This window comes from Bombus pascuorum, chromosome 9 (assembly GCF_905332965.1).
Source record: "Bombus pascuorum chromosome 9, iyBomPasc1.1, whole genome shotgun sequence".
NCBI classification, from domain to species: Eukaryota; Metazoa; Arthropoda; class Insecta; order Hymenoptera; family Apidae; genus Bombus; species Bombus pascuorum.
The window spans coordinates 16,973,009-16,991,651 of record NC_083496.1 but is presented as its reverse complement, the minus strand read 5'-3'; the positions used below and the strand labels follow the sequence as shown (position 1 = coordinate 16,991,651).

At 37.9% G+C, this 18,643-nt stretch overlaps 1 protein-coding gene across 1 annotated transcript in view; it reads right to left on the bottom strand.

Annotated features, from left to right (window-relative positions):
* Positions 1-18,643, bottom strand: part of LOC132911012 (protein madd-4-like) — a 104,703-nt gene that overhangs the window by 39,472 nt on the left and 46,588 nt on the right. Inside the window, exon 4 of the mRNA XM_060967298.1 lies at positions 968-1,297. Coding sequence (XP_060823281.1) covers positions 968-997 — 30 coding nt within the window. The 5' untranslated portion in view covers positions 998-1,297. The remainder of the gene's footprint in view (positions 1-967; positions 1,298-18,643) is intronic.

Sequence of the window (18,643 nt, the reverse complement as noted above, 5' to 3'; positions counted from 1 at the left end):
TTCGTGTAATTGAATTTCTACCGCTACACTTTCATGCCGCGTTGCACTATGCTCGATTAAACGCGAGCCAGAAATCGCACTCGGGCGTGCGTAAAACACAAGATTGGATGGAGTGCGGTTTGGCAGGCTGAACTCGCAAACTTCCGTGCAAAGTACAAAATATGGCGCACCGGAAGGGATACTGACACGGCGCAAAAATTGCTCTCTCCCGGGAGATAAACGTTTCCGGTTACGCTGGCGCCAACTTCCTTCGAATCGAATGAACCACGACTCACTTATCAAATTGGATTCTAACTAAACGAAACTCTGTTGCTCTCTCTCTCCTCTGTTTTGCAGAGTAAAATTAACAAGCTGTACCGGACAACATTTTTCTTTGAAACAAATCTAATTATGACTTAAAAGAAACAAATATTTCATTAACTTTATTCGAAAATGTTTGGTTCGAATTACATTGCGAATATTAATTTAAGATATTTTATAGACAATTATTTACATAGCTATCACTCACACTGTAATACCGTAATAATTATTGTTTCTAGTAAGATAAAGTACGTGTACATATTACAAATAAGCGATACATGTTTGTTGATTGTCTAATTTCAATGCTACGTCACAGCCAGAAACGTATTTAGAAAATTTGGAGAAAGGCTTATTCGAAGATGAAAATCTCCTAGAAATAACTGATAAATTTATGAATTTTCACAGCAAACCAATAACACAATATTTTTCAAATCTCTAAGAAAGTGGCGAGCATATACATATACATATGCATGTTTAATATGTAACAGAGACATGAAATAAGAAAGAGAGGGATCGGCAATATAAAATTAATTAACAGCATATTCTTCCTCTGTAAAATGTAACAATTTCCTCTGGAAATTGTGACATGGAAAATATGACTTACCGTTTTACTCCTGTAATCTTGAATATAAAAAAAAGGAAATATAAAAAAGGATTTCCGACTCACCATGCATTCACCACTGATGCAAACATCCATGCTGTCATCAGCGTAGCACTTGGTGCCATCCTCTACCTTGTCCGCCAGCTGGACCACGATTGTTTCTTCGCTATCGAACTGCAAGGCGTCGGTGGCATCACGCGGCAGAGTCTTTTCGACGGACGTTTCCTGTCTTAGCCGGCTCCCGGTGTTCTCCAGCGATTGTTCGCCACGGCAGATCAAAGCACACGGTCTGCTTGGGTCGTAATGTGGATACCATTTCAGCAGTTGTCCACTATATGGCACGTCGTCAAACACGGCACATTGCTCTGCCCGGAAATCGTTCGGGTTCTCGCAGGGCTGCAATCAAAGGGCCAGATTTTCTTTTCAAATTCCACATTCTATTCACGTAGATAGAGCCGTTAATGTGATTTTTAAGGATTTTAATGTTTCGTGAATCATGATATAAAAGAAATGGTGTAGGGTATTAGATTTCTAGAGCACTCACTTTCGTCGCTATTTCTTTTACTTAGATTCTATAATTTCATGAAATTAAAATAATTGTCTAAACTATTTAATGTAATTATCATTAAAAATATTTAATTGTCCGAAAGAAGAAGATAAACAATAGCACTATCGCAATTGCTTGGTTTAGACGTAAATTACTTTCTCAAGGAAGCATTGCTGTTAAATTTGCGTCGGAATTAAATAATTCCCGAATTATTTAGCTACAATGTGCCATCCAGTGTTTTACCGTTTTGGTAACAGTGTTATCCTACTTTGGTTGTTCGTAAAGCCGTTAAACGAAGCGTGTCAGCCGGCCTAGAAATCGTTCAGAATTTTCACACGACTGAAAGCAAAGGCGCAGATTTCGACGGAGCACATCATTAACCAATTAGGTCGGACCGTTATCGGTGTTTCACGATGTCCACTTTGCAACGCAATCATGGCACGCTGATGTCCTCTTTAAGTCAACTCGACGATCGAATATTCTCGACAAAACGGTTGGAACTCCGTTTCTCATGTAACTCGCGAATCACCAACATTTCATTTGAAATTATTTAATCGTTGATCATATACGCTTTTATAGTGCTGCCAGCCAGTTTCTCATTGATTTTCCTCCCATTGTAAACGTTATTCTGTTCTGCACCATTTAATCGTTTTACGTTCAATTAACCGCGTTATCATTTCTTCTCTTTCAAAGAAATTAATAATAGCAGAAAGAGAGCAAGATGGATCGGCGTGCGACAGTCGGATGAAAAATTAATTTATAAAAACGTGCGATCGTAAACGAGACGGCAGGTATTTGTAGCGGAAAACAAGATTAAAAGCAATAGGTGTTTCGTTCGCGTTTTGCGATGCTCGATCATTCTGATTCAACGATGAGTAAGTCAACAAATTTCACGGTACCGATCGCTAATTATCGTCGTAATTAACGACCTGGTAATCAGATCGGCTATGACTCGAGGGCGTTCCGATTGTATGCACGTTTTTGCCGGTGTGTCGAGTTCACCTCGATCTACGACGAGCGAACGAACCGCGATGTAAATTGACCAAAGCAAAGGGTTTATTACTGTTACCGTTCTGTTCGTTGTCTCCATTTTCCTAGTCATTCGACTAGAGAAGAATCCGGGCGGTCAATAATTAATCGTTTGTTGGTTAACTGCCTTATGGAAAAACTATCGAGTGCCATTGCCTCTCTTTACAACAGAATATTTTATTCGTATTAGTCTAAGACGCAAAAAAAAAAAATAAATCTTATCTGGTACAATAAACAGGGCTATAATAATGACTTAAACAGCTTGATATTATTTCAGTAATTGTGTGAATTGATATACATACATATGTGTAAACACAGGGCTACACCGTATCAAGTTTTATCAACGAAATAATTTGTCAGTTTTAAAATCATTCTATACATTTGTTTCTCTTATGTATCTTTTAGCGTGTTTTTCACACTGATTGTGTATAATAGATCAAAGAAATTGTCTTCGATGTTCATATCTTAAAGGAAACGTTGATAACAGCTTTACACTATTATAAACTATCGGATATATTCCCAAGATGTAATCAAGTTATTTATCGATAGACCCTAACGCAATGAGGAGTTTCAGATTCGATGTAAATACGGAACCAAGTTGCATTTCATGCATCTCGAATTACAAACTACAAACAAAGTTAACACTAGGTTTTGTGATACAAATATCAATTTGGAATAAAATAACGAATTGAAATACGTATTACGCGTTGTTCTCGTAACTGTTGAATAATCGTACACAGACTGTTCATTCGGACTGTTCAATAAGCTTAAATATTCATCGAGATCATTTTTATTATATTTCCAAGATAGACCCTCACGTTGTATATAATTTTTTGCTACATATATATATATATATATTTTTTTTTTACATTTACGTTTACGCTTTTACATTTTACTAACATAGTTATAACAGTCGTATCTCGTTAGAGCTAATGAAATTTCAAGATGTTTTATACGACGCATATAATATGGACATAACAATTTTCTATGGTAAATGCCGAAATACTTTCGTGAATTATTGTCTACATGTTCACCTGACAGGAGGAAACAGTTATTAATTTTCGTTGGATGGGACGATTCATGGCGAGACGATCGTTTTCGAGGAAAAATGATATTAAATTTTGTTTCAATCACTTATTAGATTCAAAAATTCACCATATGGCCAGTGAAGTGCAGAACGCGGAGCATCGGCCTGCTGGCGACTCGTGTACTGGCACTATGTTTCGCTGTTGACAGAGCACCGATCGATTTCGAACAACGGGGACATCAAAGTTCCGTATTACTTTCCGTGTTCTAACGAAGCTGATTAACAACGGTGCCAATGGTAATTAATTAACGCACCACGCCAACTGTAATTTAGTTAGAACAGCTTCCAGTTATTTCTGTCGTGATTACGTAGTTGCTCCTTTCTTTCAATATACCGAATAAATTACAAACTGTGCTTCCAGCTTAGTTATAATTCTGTTTTTAAAAATTTTTGACCCTGGAATTTAAAAAGGTAACAAATTTCTACTACTACTACTACTAAAATTCGATTCCTGACAATGTCAGAGAGGTTACATTCGATTGATCATTCATCCAGCAAGTACGAAAATTACGTTCCATATCGTTTCGTCCTCTTATCCTTTTAATTATCCTTTTATCATCTATGGTCAAGATGAAACGAGTACAGACGATGTGATAGTTGAAAACTCCACCGTCGCTCATAAATATTGCGACATTTACGAAAAGCTCAATAAGCGTGAGACATCATTAGAACGACAGATTGAAAGACTAGGACAATTCTTCCCTGATGGAATTGAATATTTTACGCGTGAAATATCCATGTCATTTGTTTTTTATTTTATTTAATCAGTCCATCCGGTTACCAGCGAACCAACCATTTAATCCGCATCCGATCCAATCCTCTGTTTCGATAAAAAAAGGAAAAAAGACAAAACCTTAATAATCTCTATTAAATCCTCCTATCATTATATTATATTAATAAGTTTAATTGAACACGGCGAATTTTGCGAAATAACCTTTCCCAACGATGTCATTTATGGATCGACTTGAAATTTATTCAACGAACAATGATATTCGATTGTTGAATAGCATGAATGAAAAATGTCATTGGAACGTTATCATCGGTACATGGGTTGTCGTGGGATGGAAAGTCTTTTTTCTTCGAATGCACCGGAATCTGTGTCGTACAGGCGCACCACTGGCTTCTGTATTTTTTGCTAGTTTAGTTTTCCGCGGAAATCCCGCTCGTTTTATTTCACCCTTTACATTTGTCTCTCGCCACCTCACTTTCACCCATCTGCGTCGCGTCTCGTTCCGCCTACAGCTTCCTCGCGGAACATCGTCGAATTATTCGGCGATCCATCATTTCCCCTATCCGGAATGCAAAACACTACTTACGGGACACCTGTTACTGGCCGACTACCATCTACCGATAAAAAATTCGATGCAACGTTGAGAAAAAAGATTCCTCATACTAGATTATGCAGCGTACGTTCGATGATCGTGGTACGAAGCGTAAACAGGCAATTTTTTGTGCAAATAATTGCAAACAAAGTGCAAGATAATTGCTTTCCCAGCACACCTGCGTAGTAAAATCTATTCATGAATTAAAGAGTTATTAACGAAATTATTATACGAGGAATGTTTTATCTAACTCCCTATATTCTTTATTTATCTCAACATTCATCTGATTATATTGATATTTTGTTTCCTATAGAGAAAGATAATTTATATATATAATGAAATTGTTTTTAATTTGAAAAATAAGCACTTCTGTACAAGAACTTTTTTCATCGCTTTGATGTCTAAAATCCTAGATGATCCTGTAAATATATCCCATCATATATTGTGACATTCTGTGCAAAAAACGTTTTATCTAATACTTTATATTCTCCATTTATATTAATATCATTCTGATTATATCTCTATCGTGTTTACTATACAGGAAAGGCAATTTGCCTGCTTATCTCAACAGTTTTTAGGATACTGTCACGGTTATATTATACGTACTTTGCCGGATGAATTTTATTTCGAGACAGTTTTGCATTCACAGGAAACAAACGGAAATCGTTTTTGTATTACAAAGGAGATCTCTTTATCTGTGAAACAGACGGCGGAGTATACTACTCGCGGATTAAATATAGTACACGAACGTTATCCATGAATACTGTACACGTTATCTTTCATCTGTTATTTCAAAGAATTTCCGGCCACGGAGGGCATTGTTATTTAGCCGCGTCAGTAAAAGTAATTTTCACCAAGTGAAAAGAGGGTGACAAAGTCTTCTCCTTCCAGTCGATCATTTTTCCTGCGTTTACGCAGACACACTAACACCATTTCACCCCTCAATCCCTCGCGACGCTTTAAATTCTTAATCCTTTCAGGATTATATCACAATTATGGCAATGGGATTCCTTCGCTGTTAACCCGTGTTAACACACTATTATCATCGTCGTCGTGATAATTATTAAATACAAGCAGATCTTGACGATTTATTATATAAGTTGACGACTTATTTATATACAACAAAAGATCGCATAGGGTGAAATTTTGCTCATAATAGCCAGCAAGGATTGAACAGATTTTTCCCATCTATCATAATATTCTCTACTCCCTACACTTTCGGTACTTACACTCTCCTTATGAACTTTATTAGCGACAGTCACAAGATTAGAGGATAAACACTTGAGAGCCGAGGCTTTTTTCTACAAGACAACCGACGACGACGTCGCCGGAAATGTATTAGCCATTGTTTCCGGCGCAGCCACCGTAATCGGCTAAAACGTCTGGCAAATGCCTGGCGGCGTTTTGAGGAAACGATGGATGTAGAAACGTTCTCGCGTAATGAGTAGTTGAGATTCCTTGTTAAGGAGCGTCTCAACTCTGTAGTGCGGCTTTCGCGGTTCCAAGCCCGGTTTCACCGTTTCGCATAGTTTCTTCCTCTTCTATGTTTCGCCCTGAGCAACTGCCCGCTAGTCTCTAGATCAACTCCTCAGTCTCGCTATTGGAAGGTTACTATGTAGTCTTCGCTACACTATACTCGTTCAGGAGACCAACGGCCATGTATCTGTTCGCCATATATCATGCATCCCGTTTCTGGCCTTGGTTATACAGAATACGTATGCACGTACGTATATTGTGCCCGAAAACATTCATGCTTGAATAATTTTCAGGCTGGATTAAAAATTGAAAGGAAAGAGACCGGGAGAGTTTCCTCGGGCACGGTAGAAATCGTCGAAAGAATAAGGAAAGGCTAAGAGGATCGACGAAAAGGTGGCCTCATGTTTAATGTTTAAGGATACGTCGTTTTTTCGGTGCAGATTTTGCGGAGTGTGTAAGATTTTAATTTATTTCATAAATGTTTTTTCCATCGTAAAGATAATGTATAATGGTGCGCGTGTTGATGGTTCATTGTTTTAAATGCTCAAATTGTATTGTAAATTTTGCGAATGATATGTATATCTTATTTTACTGTTTAGAAGTGGTTCTGAACACGTGACAATATATATATACGGTGGTTATATACTATTATTTTTGAAGGAAGCGTTTTTTTTTTTTTTTTTTAATTAGAATCTACATTTCATTTTCGTAGTACCAAATTTTTACGGTTATATGAAAGCACAACGAAATAATTCGAGATTTAATTTATCTTATTGAGGATTATTTTGAATTGATAACCCGTGCTCTTTCATTACTCTTTAGCGTGGGTAGTTAAAATAATTAAACTTTCTTTTAAGCTTGGCACTGTATTGTGTATTCTTCTTGTGAACGCAATACGCGATCGTGAAACCTTGACGTCAAAGATATCGCGTGCAACAACGGAATTATAATTAAAAAGGCGTGCTCCGCGGGGACAGGATTCATTTTTGCTTCGCTGTCAGGAATTCGTTTGAAAGTATCGCGCCAAAAGAGAAACACAATCGCGATGTAAATTACCCGTGCAGCTTCAAAGCAAAGGAACGCAATGGAAGAAGAGAACCATGCTACGAAAAACATCGTCTTCGTAGACGAGCACGATTACGAGGTTGATGGCGAGGTTAGGAGACGAAGAGAAAAGAATATGATGCACCTTCGACGATGTCAAAGTCGCGCAGAGAGCGTGCGCTTTGGCGAAATAGCATATGAATAGCGGCGTTCATTGAGGTGATGCAGAAATAAAGGAGGAAGTCGAGGATAGTGGCCGTGTCATCGTTGTTTTGGTCGCTATGGTCATCGATGTCTTCCAAGAATCGGACCTCGTATCTCTGGAGAAGATGGAAACTTGTCTTGGAAGACCATTTTGCCCATCCGGCGACCAAGTGACGTCCCTACATCGACGATATAAAGAAAAACACACGCTCGTGGTTGTTGTTCGCTCCTACGATAACAGAATGCCTCTCTTTTTCACGACGCTCACAGCGAAGAGAAGAAACGGGCGATCGAGGGCGACCCGAGATACAACTCCCTCGAAAACGCTTGCGAAAATAACGTTTCTAAAACGTGTCCGGAACAACTGGCTATAAGCAATCCTGTTACTCACGCTGGATCATTTGGAGAATTTGTAGAAACACTCTTTCCCTCTGAGCACTCTTTTCTTCGCGGCAATTTCCAGCTTCGTTTCATTAGGGCGAGAATGAAGATTTTGAAATGGACGTATCGGGGAGGGGAAAATCTTGATCAAAGAATTTCGAAATATCGAATGTGACGATTGCTTTGAGTAATTCTTATCTGATATTCGTTTCTGATATCTTTTCGAATACATAGACGACAAAGAAGCCCCGGAAGAAATTTAAATTGCAAATTTCACGATAAAGTTATTAACGTACAATATATTATTGTAAACATTCTATACGTAGAAGATTATAATTAAAACGGTTTAATGGGAAAAAATGTTTCTATGGACAGAAATGAATATCAATTTTGTTAAAAATAAAAAATCTATAGCTCGCCATTTCTAAGGATCGGATGCTTCTAATATTAAAGAATACTCGGACTCCTACTTGAAAGATCCTTTATATTTCAAGAAGAATGAAAATCTGAAGATGATTTATCAATTTTTTATTCTACTTCATTTAAAAAATCCAAAATCGAGCTAGCCAAAAAAGGATCGCTGCGAAATTCTTCTTCGCGCAAGCTCGATTCTAGCGCGATATTTTGTAGCGTGGATCGATAGTTGGCGAAGTGGGACCATTAAGGTGCAGTGCAAAGGGGAGAGAGAGAGAGAGAGAGAGAGAGAGAGAGAGAGAGAGAGAGGGGGGGACGGAGGGAGAGAAATATAGAGAAGAAAGAGAAACAGAAGAGGTCGGCACGTTCCTCGATTATCCGTATTTACGGAAATTCCGTGCACGTTACACCCGATAACTTTCGTAACGGATTACTCGTTGAAAGTTTCTTCAAGCAAGATGGAGAGGGAAAGAGAGAAAGAGAAAGGGGTAGAGAGAACTCAGCCCGATAAACTACACCGAACGAATCGTCAATGCAGTCAAATGGACCCGGAGGGCTGCCATCGGCTCAAAAGGATGAAAACGTGTCTGTCCTCGGAAATTTTCATTCTACGGAATTTCTCAGTGACTCGCCTCCGAGTAGTTTACACGACCATCCCTCTTCTTCGCTGGATAGGACTACACGAGCACGTTGACCGACCTTTTACGATGTTTTTCTCGGTGAATACGCGACTCCAATCTCGATTATGGAACACAGTACGATGTTCCGACTGCCTTTTTCCATACTATTTTTCTTTCCGTCCTTTATCGTAGTCGGAATTTATAGTTAAATTTTAAAAGGAGCATTTATAGAAACTTTTTGTGAATACATTATGCGTGTATAAAAAACGCTTTGAAGTTTCATTAACATTCTAATAAGAAACGACGATCATTATCGTATCGACTGAACCATTATTATATCGATTCAAACGAGTCTGAAAATGAAAATATAATATATTTGTAACAAATATCAAAATTCTACATATATACGTATGTTTAAGACTGGTATTCATGCTGTATACTCATTATTTAACTAGGTGTATATTTGCGATAAATGTGGTGTAATTTGTACGTACATTTTCGGATGGATTTCATCTTTTACCGACATAGTCATATATCCGTGTCTTATTACGGTGGTAACGAAATTTCGTAATGCACGTCATATATCCATATACATTTTCTATGCTAAGCATGGCGAGAAAAAGAAAAAAAAAAAAAATTATCAGAAGATCGAAACCGTTTTGAAGTAGCGTATGAAAATTATAATCTTCCATGATTAGAGGAAGAAAGAATTCTCTTCTAAATGAGAGGCGACAGATACGCAGAAACAAATGACTTCCAATGCAGTATCCAAATGAAAGGATGAGCCAAATGGAAATTCATTTCATCTCGTAACAAATAAATCCCAAGAAGCGACTTCGAATCGATTGAAATCGAACTCGTTTGCGATCGTTTCCATGAAAGTTAGATGTGAGAAGCGTGTACTCGTTCCACACAAGTATCTTTTTTTAAAAGAGAATCAGATTAAGATTAATTTGTTTCTTAAACGTTTTTCTCGTATGTATCTATGTATCGGAGATATCGATATCGAAATACGGGATAAAAGATTGTTAAACGAGAACGAGAGATATCAGATTTTGACAACAGATTGGATACGAAACATACTAAATCAGTGACGTCAATGATTAACGAAGAAACATTTGAGTTAGATCAGATTCGATGAAACCAATGACAATTAAACCGTGACCTAACATGAAGAATATATACGGTAAAACGTGTGATCCATCAATCAAAACGTAAGAAGAATTCTATAAATGTCTGTTTTCATCATAAGTGTGCCTGTATTGTATAAATATTTTTCGTGTACAGGCCAATTCGAACATAACAAAAAACTTGATATGTTCTATTTTTCACTAATTATTGTATGATTTATTCAACACATTCGATGCGGAAAGCACGAACGTACACGTCATCAGAATACGCGTTACCATAGAAAAATTGATTTCCATTATTGAGACACCTTTTATTTTTATGCGCCTCATTGGATGTGCTAAACGAACTGTCGAAAGCCTTACGATGATCTTAATTTAGAGCGTTTGAAGATGTAATAAGATTTTTCTCAGATTTTCTTAAAGATTATTATCCACTGATAGACGCATCAGACATGGAAGCTTCGCGTTACTTTTTGAGAACTTCATTCTGAAACTTCATTAATATTGCTGATGTTTTAAAATTCTCTGAAATTATAAAACCCGTGAAACTTGTAGTATTACTTGGATAAATATAACTACTGGAAATAATGAGAAAATCTTTTGTAAGTTAAAAGTAAATTATTAACGAAGAATGGGGAAACGAAATCAGGTCGAAGCAAAGAGAATTGCGGCACAGTTACAATGTGGTGGAGAACTGGATTGATTCTGTTTGCAGTAGCACGCTGCTGGTGGGAATTGGTGGATCAAGCTGAATCCGGGCTCTCAGGATTAAAATCGTCGAAATCCCCGGGCGTCTGGAAGAACTGGTGGTTGGTTGTACCGTTGCATCGACGATTCTTGTTATCCGAGGGATCTGTCCTTGGAATTAACGCGACCGTTTCGCAGTGTAAACTTGGCAATGCTCACCAGATGCATCTTCATTCCGTTTCTTGTTTGCACTGTGATAGAGATACCTTTCTCTTCTCGTTGCCACCGACTAGTTATCGTGAACCTTTTAAAACAGCTGCTTGTTCGCAACCGTTGAATTATAACGCGTATCTACGTATGTAGTACGTTTTCGGTTAAGCGATGCAAAATTGCAAAAATTTCATAAATAGGCTTTAAACGAAGGTATAACGAAATATATCCCTTCAGTTGGTTTGTTGCAAACGTGAAAACGTGAAAATATTTTCTATTATTATTATTAAATACCAATAGAAAAAGCAATATATATATACAGAAGAAGAGATACGGAGATGTAGAAAATTATTAACCATAAATAGCTTGCTATTTTTAAAACATATTAAATTTTAACCAATTAAGTCAACAATGCCTTAATAAAAATTTAAAATAGTACGATTGACCTGTCAAATACATGTGGAACCTTTTTACACATATTTTTAAACGAGCACAAAGGGTAGCTATTACGCGATATAATGAAATTTGTATATATTGCACGTGAAACAGTATATATCGTGTATATTTCTGATGCATGGGTAAAATATTTAGAAAAAAAGAAAAAAGAAAAGATCGTAAACGCATTCGAACAAACGAAAAGACTATTTTCATAGACTGGAAAATTCTGAAAGATGTGTAATAATTCCGTACCAACGGAATTGCGAGTCTTAAGCTTTCTTAATCGAACTAGCTTTATTGCGTCGATTGCAGGATCAGCCTCTCTTGCAGCTTCATTCCTTCTCCAATCCAGTAGCTTTAATAGCGAGCAGAGAGTCTGCACGTCCCGATCTTCAATCGTCGACAATAAGTGTCGTTTTCGGATATTGCTACAACACGTGGGGAATTTCTCGATACCTAACAACCGAAACGTGAAAGGTCGATGCGATCTGGATTCAGATCGGCGATAAGGAAATTGCAATTGTACGTAATTGCGCGTGTACTTTTTATTATCCCATGCAGTTACTTCGAAGGTAATTCCTTTCCTCGTTCCGTTAAATAACACCGACCTCCGTGATAAATCAAACCGAAGATATTAAAAACACGCGCTCCTATCCTTCCAAGGAAACTGCATCACCGGCACTTAATCCTCCTAACTTCGTAGCTTTTTCATTTCACTCGTTACATCCTTCCAAGTTTTTCAATTTTATCTAGATTTCTAGCAGAAGCAATTTTAACATTGCCCGATAGAAAAAGAAATCTTAGAAAAATTTTTTACGGATGTGTTTATACACTTCTGCCCATACGTATTGAAACACTTGCTAGTTTCGTACGAAATGTGCCAACCCATTTAAAGCATCGAGCAGACTAATCGATTAGAATTTTGTATTCATGCAGGAAAAACGTCAGTCAACTGAATGAGTAACTAATTAAAGCACGAGGACATCGATCGAAGGATACACGCATTAGGGGCAAATGCAACTTTATTATTGACCGGCCGGCGGCTGCCCTTGGTTTCATGCAAACTGACCTGATTTTCCATCGCGTTGTTCGTTAGATATTGACGTCAAATGACCTTTCACGTTCTGCCCGGTACACGTTGCATCACACGGATGCTTTAATACACGTTTATACGCCGTGGATGCATAGCTAATTTTCTTCGATCGATACGCGTTTTTTCCTTTCGTTTTTAATTGATAAAAGAACGCGTCGATGAGACAGCGTTGAAGGATAACGTAAACGAAGGTTAAGAATAATTCTCCAACGGACTCAATTTTAAACCGGTGAAATTAATCTGGAAACTTCAACCTTTAAACAAATACGTTTCGACGTGTGTGTGTGTGTGAGAGAGTTCGATAAATAACTTCAATCTGGTTTTAGACCATATTGTAATAACTCGCGGCTCCACTAAATTTGACCCGGTTTTGCTCGGCCGCTAGCCCGTGGACCAGTGACGTCAGATCATCCTTCTCGAATCGACCATGAAATTAACACTGCTTTAATCTCTCTCCTGTGTCCGCAGGATGCTTCTCATTAAGCTCTAAGCCATTAATATAACAGAGTGTTTAGCATGATGTGACAGTTCACTCGAGAATTGAACTTTTGAATCGACCTCGCTGCTTTAACACTAGAACTATCGTCGCACAATGTACGTGTGTATTTGTGTGTCAAAATATAGTACACGTGGATGATTATAATCAAAATGTTTTGACGGAAACGGATATGTATGTCTAATCGTGTACTCACCTCGATAAAAGTTAACGCTAACTTTGTCTAGAGTAGTTACGTATCTTTAACGATCATAAAAATAGAGAATCTGTAATTTGTTTCTTTCTTTTTTTTTTTTTCTTTCACTTTAGGACAACGATTAGGGTGCTAATGAATTAAGGGTAAGTCACTCTTCTGTTCTTTCTGACATGATTAGTAGACTGCAAGTTTTTACGCGTTTATGGAAATTTGTGAAAATATATAAATATATCCGCAGTATAAGTTATTAGATTCGAAATTTTCATATTATTTCTACGATATTGCTACGATTAAATTCCTAAACTAATAAAACTGATAATCACGAAATCTAGCATTGATACAGTATCTATTGAAAGCGTAATCGATCCATCTTTTCTATCAGTGTCCATACCTTTCAAATCCTCGTTTGATTCGTAGTTGCAGTCCTTTGGCGATCACTGATGATCTAGGTTCCGGCTGCAGACACGCACAACTGCATACAGTCACACGCCGAGGACTAGTATGTAATCGACCACGTACGCATGCACGCACAAAGGGATATCCACATGGTAGAACGTTTGGTGGACGGAAATGCAGCACTCTGCACGATGCATGGAAAGCATTTCTGTGATTGCTATCAGATACGGGACCGTTGCTCGTGAGAATGGAACGTGGATTCGTGAATCTCGATGCCGAACCTATCTCTCCGCGTTCTATATGTCCTTCGAGTTCTCCTCTCTCTTTCTCTATTCTATTTTCCTTCTTTCTTTTTGTTTCTTTTCGTTCTCTGTTCTTCGCGAGATCTCGCATCAAGGTGAGCAAACGGTGGACTTGTCGCGTTCGTTTTTCAGAATTCTCGATTCACCGGGTCACAGAGCCACTAAAAACGGTTGTTTATCGATTCGTGGACCGAGAAACGTTCGACCACGCGTGACGCTCGCTTCGTGGAAGCGGAAAAATAAAATGGAATTCGTTGTTTGTACACGAGATTACGTCGCCGGTAAAATATTTGTTTTTGTCGGGGCCAGGTGAAACATGGTGAATATTCTAAAATATTTTTCCGCGACGTGCGTAATATTTTGAGGCGCCAGGATGCTTGTGGGGCACCAATGGATTCCTTTGGAACAAAGTTTCCTTGTGTCGTGCCCAACGAAAAAGTTCCGTATTAACGCGATGGAGGAAATTTTTCTTTTGACAAAGTGCAGCGATGTGGTGATCGTCGAGAAATTTTCCCGCGTGTTTTTCGCGCTACCATGAAACTTTAATAAGCGTTTTAAGCGAGAGAGAAACGAAATCGAGATTTACGTTCTCCTTGCGTTCCTTCGTTCGTTCCTTTACTCGAGGATATAACAAGTCACCTTGAAACACGTTGTTCCACGCGAGACCATTGTTCAGACTTTAACTTGATAAATCGACGCAGTCACACCATTTTCTCATGTAAATCAGCCAGCTCAATTCCAAGTATACTATTTTAAAACGCAATTCATGTCGTATTTAAGACCTGTACTTTTCAATCAGATATATTCACCGATACAATTAACCCTCCATTATCTTATATTTTTTCTCTTGTATAAGCTCTATCTCGTGCAGATTACTCGTTCTTGGTGCAAAATGTCAAAAGTATAAACTCACCGTTCATATTTAAGCCACGTTCGTTTTTCATCCGATTAAGCGACGAATTATCTCGAATTACGTTACCAACCGATTAAAGTATATAAATTTTTCGAGACGGCACGCAAACGATTTCGATGTGACACCGCAGTGGCCTTGAAACCTAATCGAGCCAAACCGCAACCCTCTGTCGTAACCGAGATTGCGGTTTCGCGGCATGCATACGACCTGCCCGTAACCAATTCGTGATGGCGCTTGTACGCGTTAAGAAAGACAAAGGCTGTCGATTATCGAGACACGGATGAAAAATACGGCGGAGCAACGTTCTCATCGACGTCGATGCTTCAATGTCCTGTCGATGCGCGAGAACCACGCTTCAGGGAATTTAGGAGTCGCGAAATCGTTGAAACGTTCATGCCTTGTCCGGCATAACATATTCATTTCTCCTAACATATCGCCTTTAACTGAAAACTGCCATGTTTAGAAATTTATAAATAACAAAGCCTTGAAGAATCGTGATTGCAATTTCACCCTGTGCAAATTTTGCGTAGTTTCGCAATGTTCTATCGTTTTAATATTATTGCGACAAAAAAGAAAAAAGTAATTGCTGCAGTTACTTTTTTTAGTATTCATTTAGTGTAGAATAATAATAAAATACTTAATTGTTTGTAAATTGACAAAAGGAAATGATGAGATGAAATTTTATGACATTGAAAACTGCCTGTATGAGAAATTGCAGTAATGTTATTAAAGTCTAAAAAATAAGAAAAGTATAGTGAATTATATCTGTTAATACATAAAAAATCTAATTAGATAAGCAGACATTTTATTAATCGTCACAAAAGTAGAGATTATCGAAGTCCGATATATTCTTTTTCATTTCTAGCTGCAAGTAAAACGTGACCTGTTAAATTCAGGTTATTTTCTTTGGTTTCCTAAACAATTCATTAGAATGTAATATTCAGGCAATGTAATAAATTGATGGCTCTGACGGGATATCGTGATCAACTTTAATGAAACGATGAAATATTAATCTCGAATCTCTTCAAAACTGTTGATTTACCTAATTCTCTTATTTAATCTTTGCTCGTTCAACCTGCACTTGAACTTGCTTACAATTTCATTCTTATGGATACATAAAAACGAACATGATAACTTTTTAAGTATTCGGTCAGTGTGAATATGTGTTTAGTTTTATTAGAGATAAGAAACAGCAAAAAGATGAGCTTCTAACGCTGACACGATGAAAGGTGGATTTTTTGCGGGGTTATGGCTCACGAAGCCGAGGAATCCCCTCGACTTTACGTAGGGAGAAAAGAAGAGGAAGGTAAGGAATAGGGAAGCAAATTTTCCATGTAAACGGGTCAAAAGTTCCTCGTCCCTAGCCTCTAGACGTATCAAACTGGATCGTAAAAAATTAATCGCCCGGAAAGCGGAAGTGTGTCGGCAGTAGTCTGTTCTCGTGGACGGTTATACGCGACGTCATCGATGCATTATCGAGGTTGTTGCACTGTGTAAAGTTGGACGGCGGTTGCGCTTAGAAATAACTTTAGGTAATGTTCTCGTGTTATCGAAATGAATCTATACTTTGTCGTAAAAATATTGTGAAAAACGGACACCAATTTCTCTGTATATTTCTTTAATTTCCTTCTTTCGTATCCGCCATCCATCGAATCTATTTACCTGCCTAAATCACTATGGATATTCGTTTCGAGCATTAATAATAATTCTTTGCTTTAATTTAAACCCCGTTCGAGGCTACATTGTTATAGCGATAATAACACCGTGGCCCGTATATGGATTTCATTTCATAAAATAATAACGACTATACCAGTGACATGGTTGGAATAGTAGTTGACACTTAATTGCATCGCATGGGATTACTTTAACTAAACAAATTAGTCTTCCTCTCTTTCCCTTTGAAACATCTGCGAGAACACCGATCAAATATCGATTTAAACGCATCGATCGAAGATCACTGCTTTATCAATTTCAACCGAATGGTTCCAACGTTGTTGCGATTGCGATTCACGAATGGCAATAAAGATTCGCCGATTACCAACGTTCTAATTGTCCTAATAAAACGATATTATGTAAATCACGGACAGACGTACGCGTGCCGTGTCTGCGTGCAGTTTCCACTGTACTATCCCTGACCAACCGATGGAAACCGATATTTCGATATATTATTATTATCAAGAGAACGAGTTGGTCGTGGCTCATTATTGTAAAGCCCGTTGAACGTTGTCGCTATAAAATCAGTGGTAACTGAATTACTAACGCGATAATGTCCGATCCCGAGGCGTTGCGCGTACGCGTTATACGCGGCACTAATTAATTAATGTCCACTGCATCATCGTCTGCCTTTATACGATCGGTTTATTCCTATTTTTGCGGTGGTGTAAAGAACGACTGCACGAACAAAGAGAGTTACGCGACAAAACCAGTCTCGCCATTTGTTTAATTCAAAAGGAATATCGTAATTCGTGAAACTCGTACTATGATTGGTTTGTCCTTTATTTCTATTCCTTCTTTTCTTTTCTTTTTTTCCCACCCTTTCTCTATCGTTCTTTTTTCACCATCATAAATTTAGTCGTAATTTTTCCTCGTAATTTCTGGTCATCATAATTCCAGGATTTGCATAATGCCCTCGTTAAACACGCTTGTGTTTTTTCATAGCGCACTTGAGATCGACGGCGCCGGTGACTTCAACGCCTCTCAAAAAGCATGTATTTTCGTTATTTCGTTAATCGCGTTGCGTTCAATTAATTTCCGACCGTCGAACGATTTTCGATGGAGCAATTGTCGTGGCATTGTTTTTTGGTAACGAGAAGTGCGACGTGAAAGCAACGTTGCAAGCGAAATAATATTAACATACCGGCGCCATTACATTGTTATTCTGTCTGGCGTTCCTTTATTTTTCTTTCCTGTTTTTATGAAAATTACAGTTTGTTTAAAACAGAAAATTACGAACGGGTTCGTGAATTTATATTGCAAGTAGAAAATGTTGGTGAAAGAATGTCAGTGATTTTACTAACTAAACTCGAACCTATACGGAACACACAAGCTTGTTGTAATTTAAGGTTGACCGCACTTTGAGAGAAGTTTTAAGCACTATTAGTCCGACGAGATTCAACGAGGTTTAAAGCGGAGAATCCAAGTATAATATAGTATACTCCATACAGCATTATTCCACGTAAATATAGCTTTAACTTCGTAGTTACGACATTTTCAGATCTGGCGTAATTCGCTTAGCGGATAACGACCGAGTAATTTCCAGCGTTCGATCAACTTTAATCGCCAGATATCACCGTGCTCTAAGCAAAAACACATTTGGATTATCGTGTACACTAAGTTATAACATTAAAACACGATCAAACTTCTATCTAAGCAGTTCAATTTCTATCTAGTTCGACTGGAAAAATCTCAGTTACCAATATAAAGAAATAACATTTGTTAGATTTCGATGCTCAATCCATGAATGTGACTTTTTAAGTTTGATTCGTAGTCTAATAGACGTAGAGTACCCGGATGGACTTGATTCATTGTTTCAACTCTTTCCATTTTCGGAACGAAGCGAGCCTGTGACCCTCATTTTCTCAGTAATAAAGTAAGTCGATTTTACCCGGTTCGCTCGAAAGCTTCGTAAAAATTCCATTTATACGCCGCGACAGTACTCTAGGAACCGCTTTAATTTTTCTCGAAAATTCATACACTAAATTTCCCGCTACTAATTACGAGTTACACACAATGTTCTCCGACAATCTTTAATTCCGCC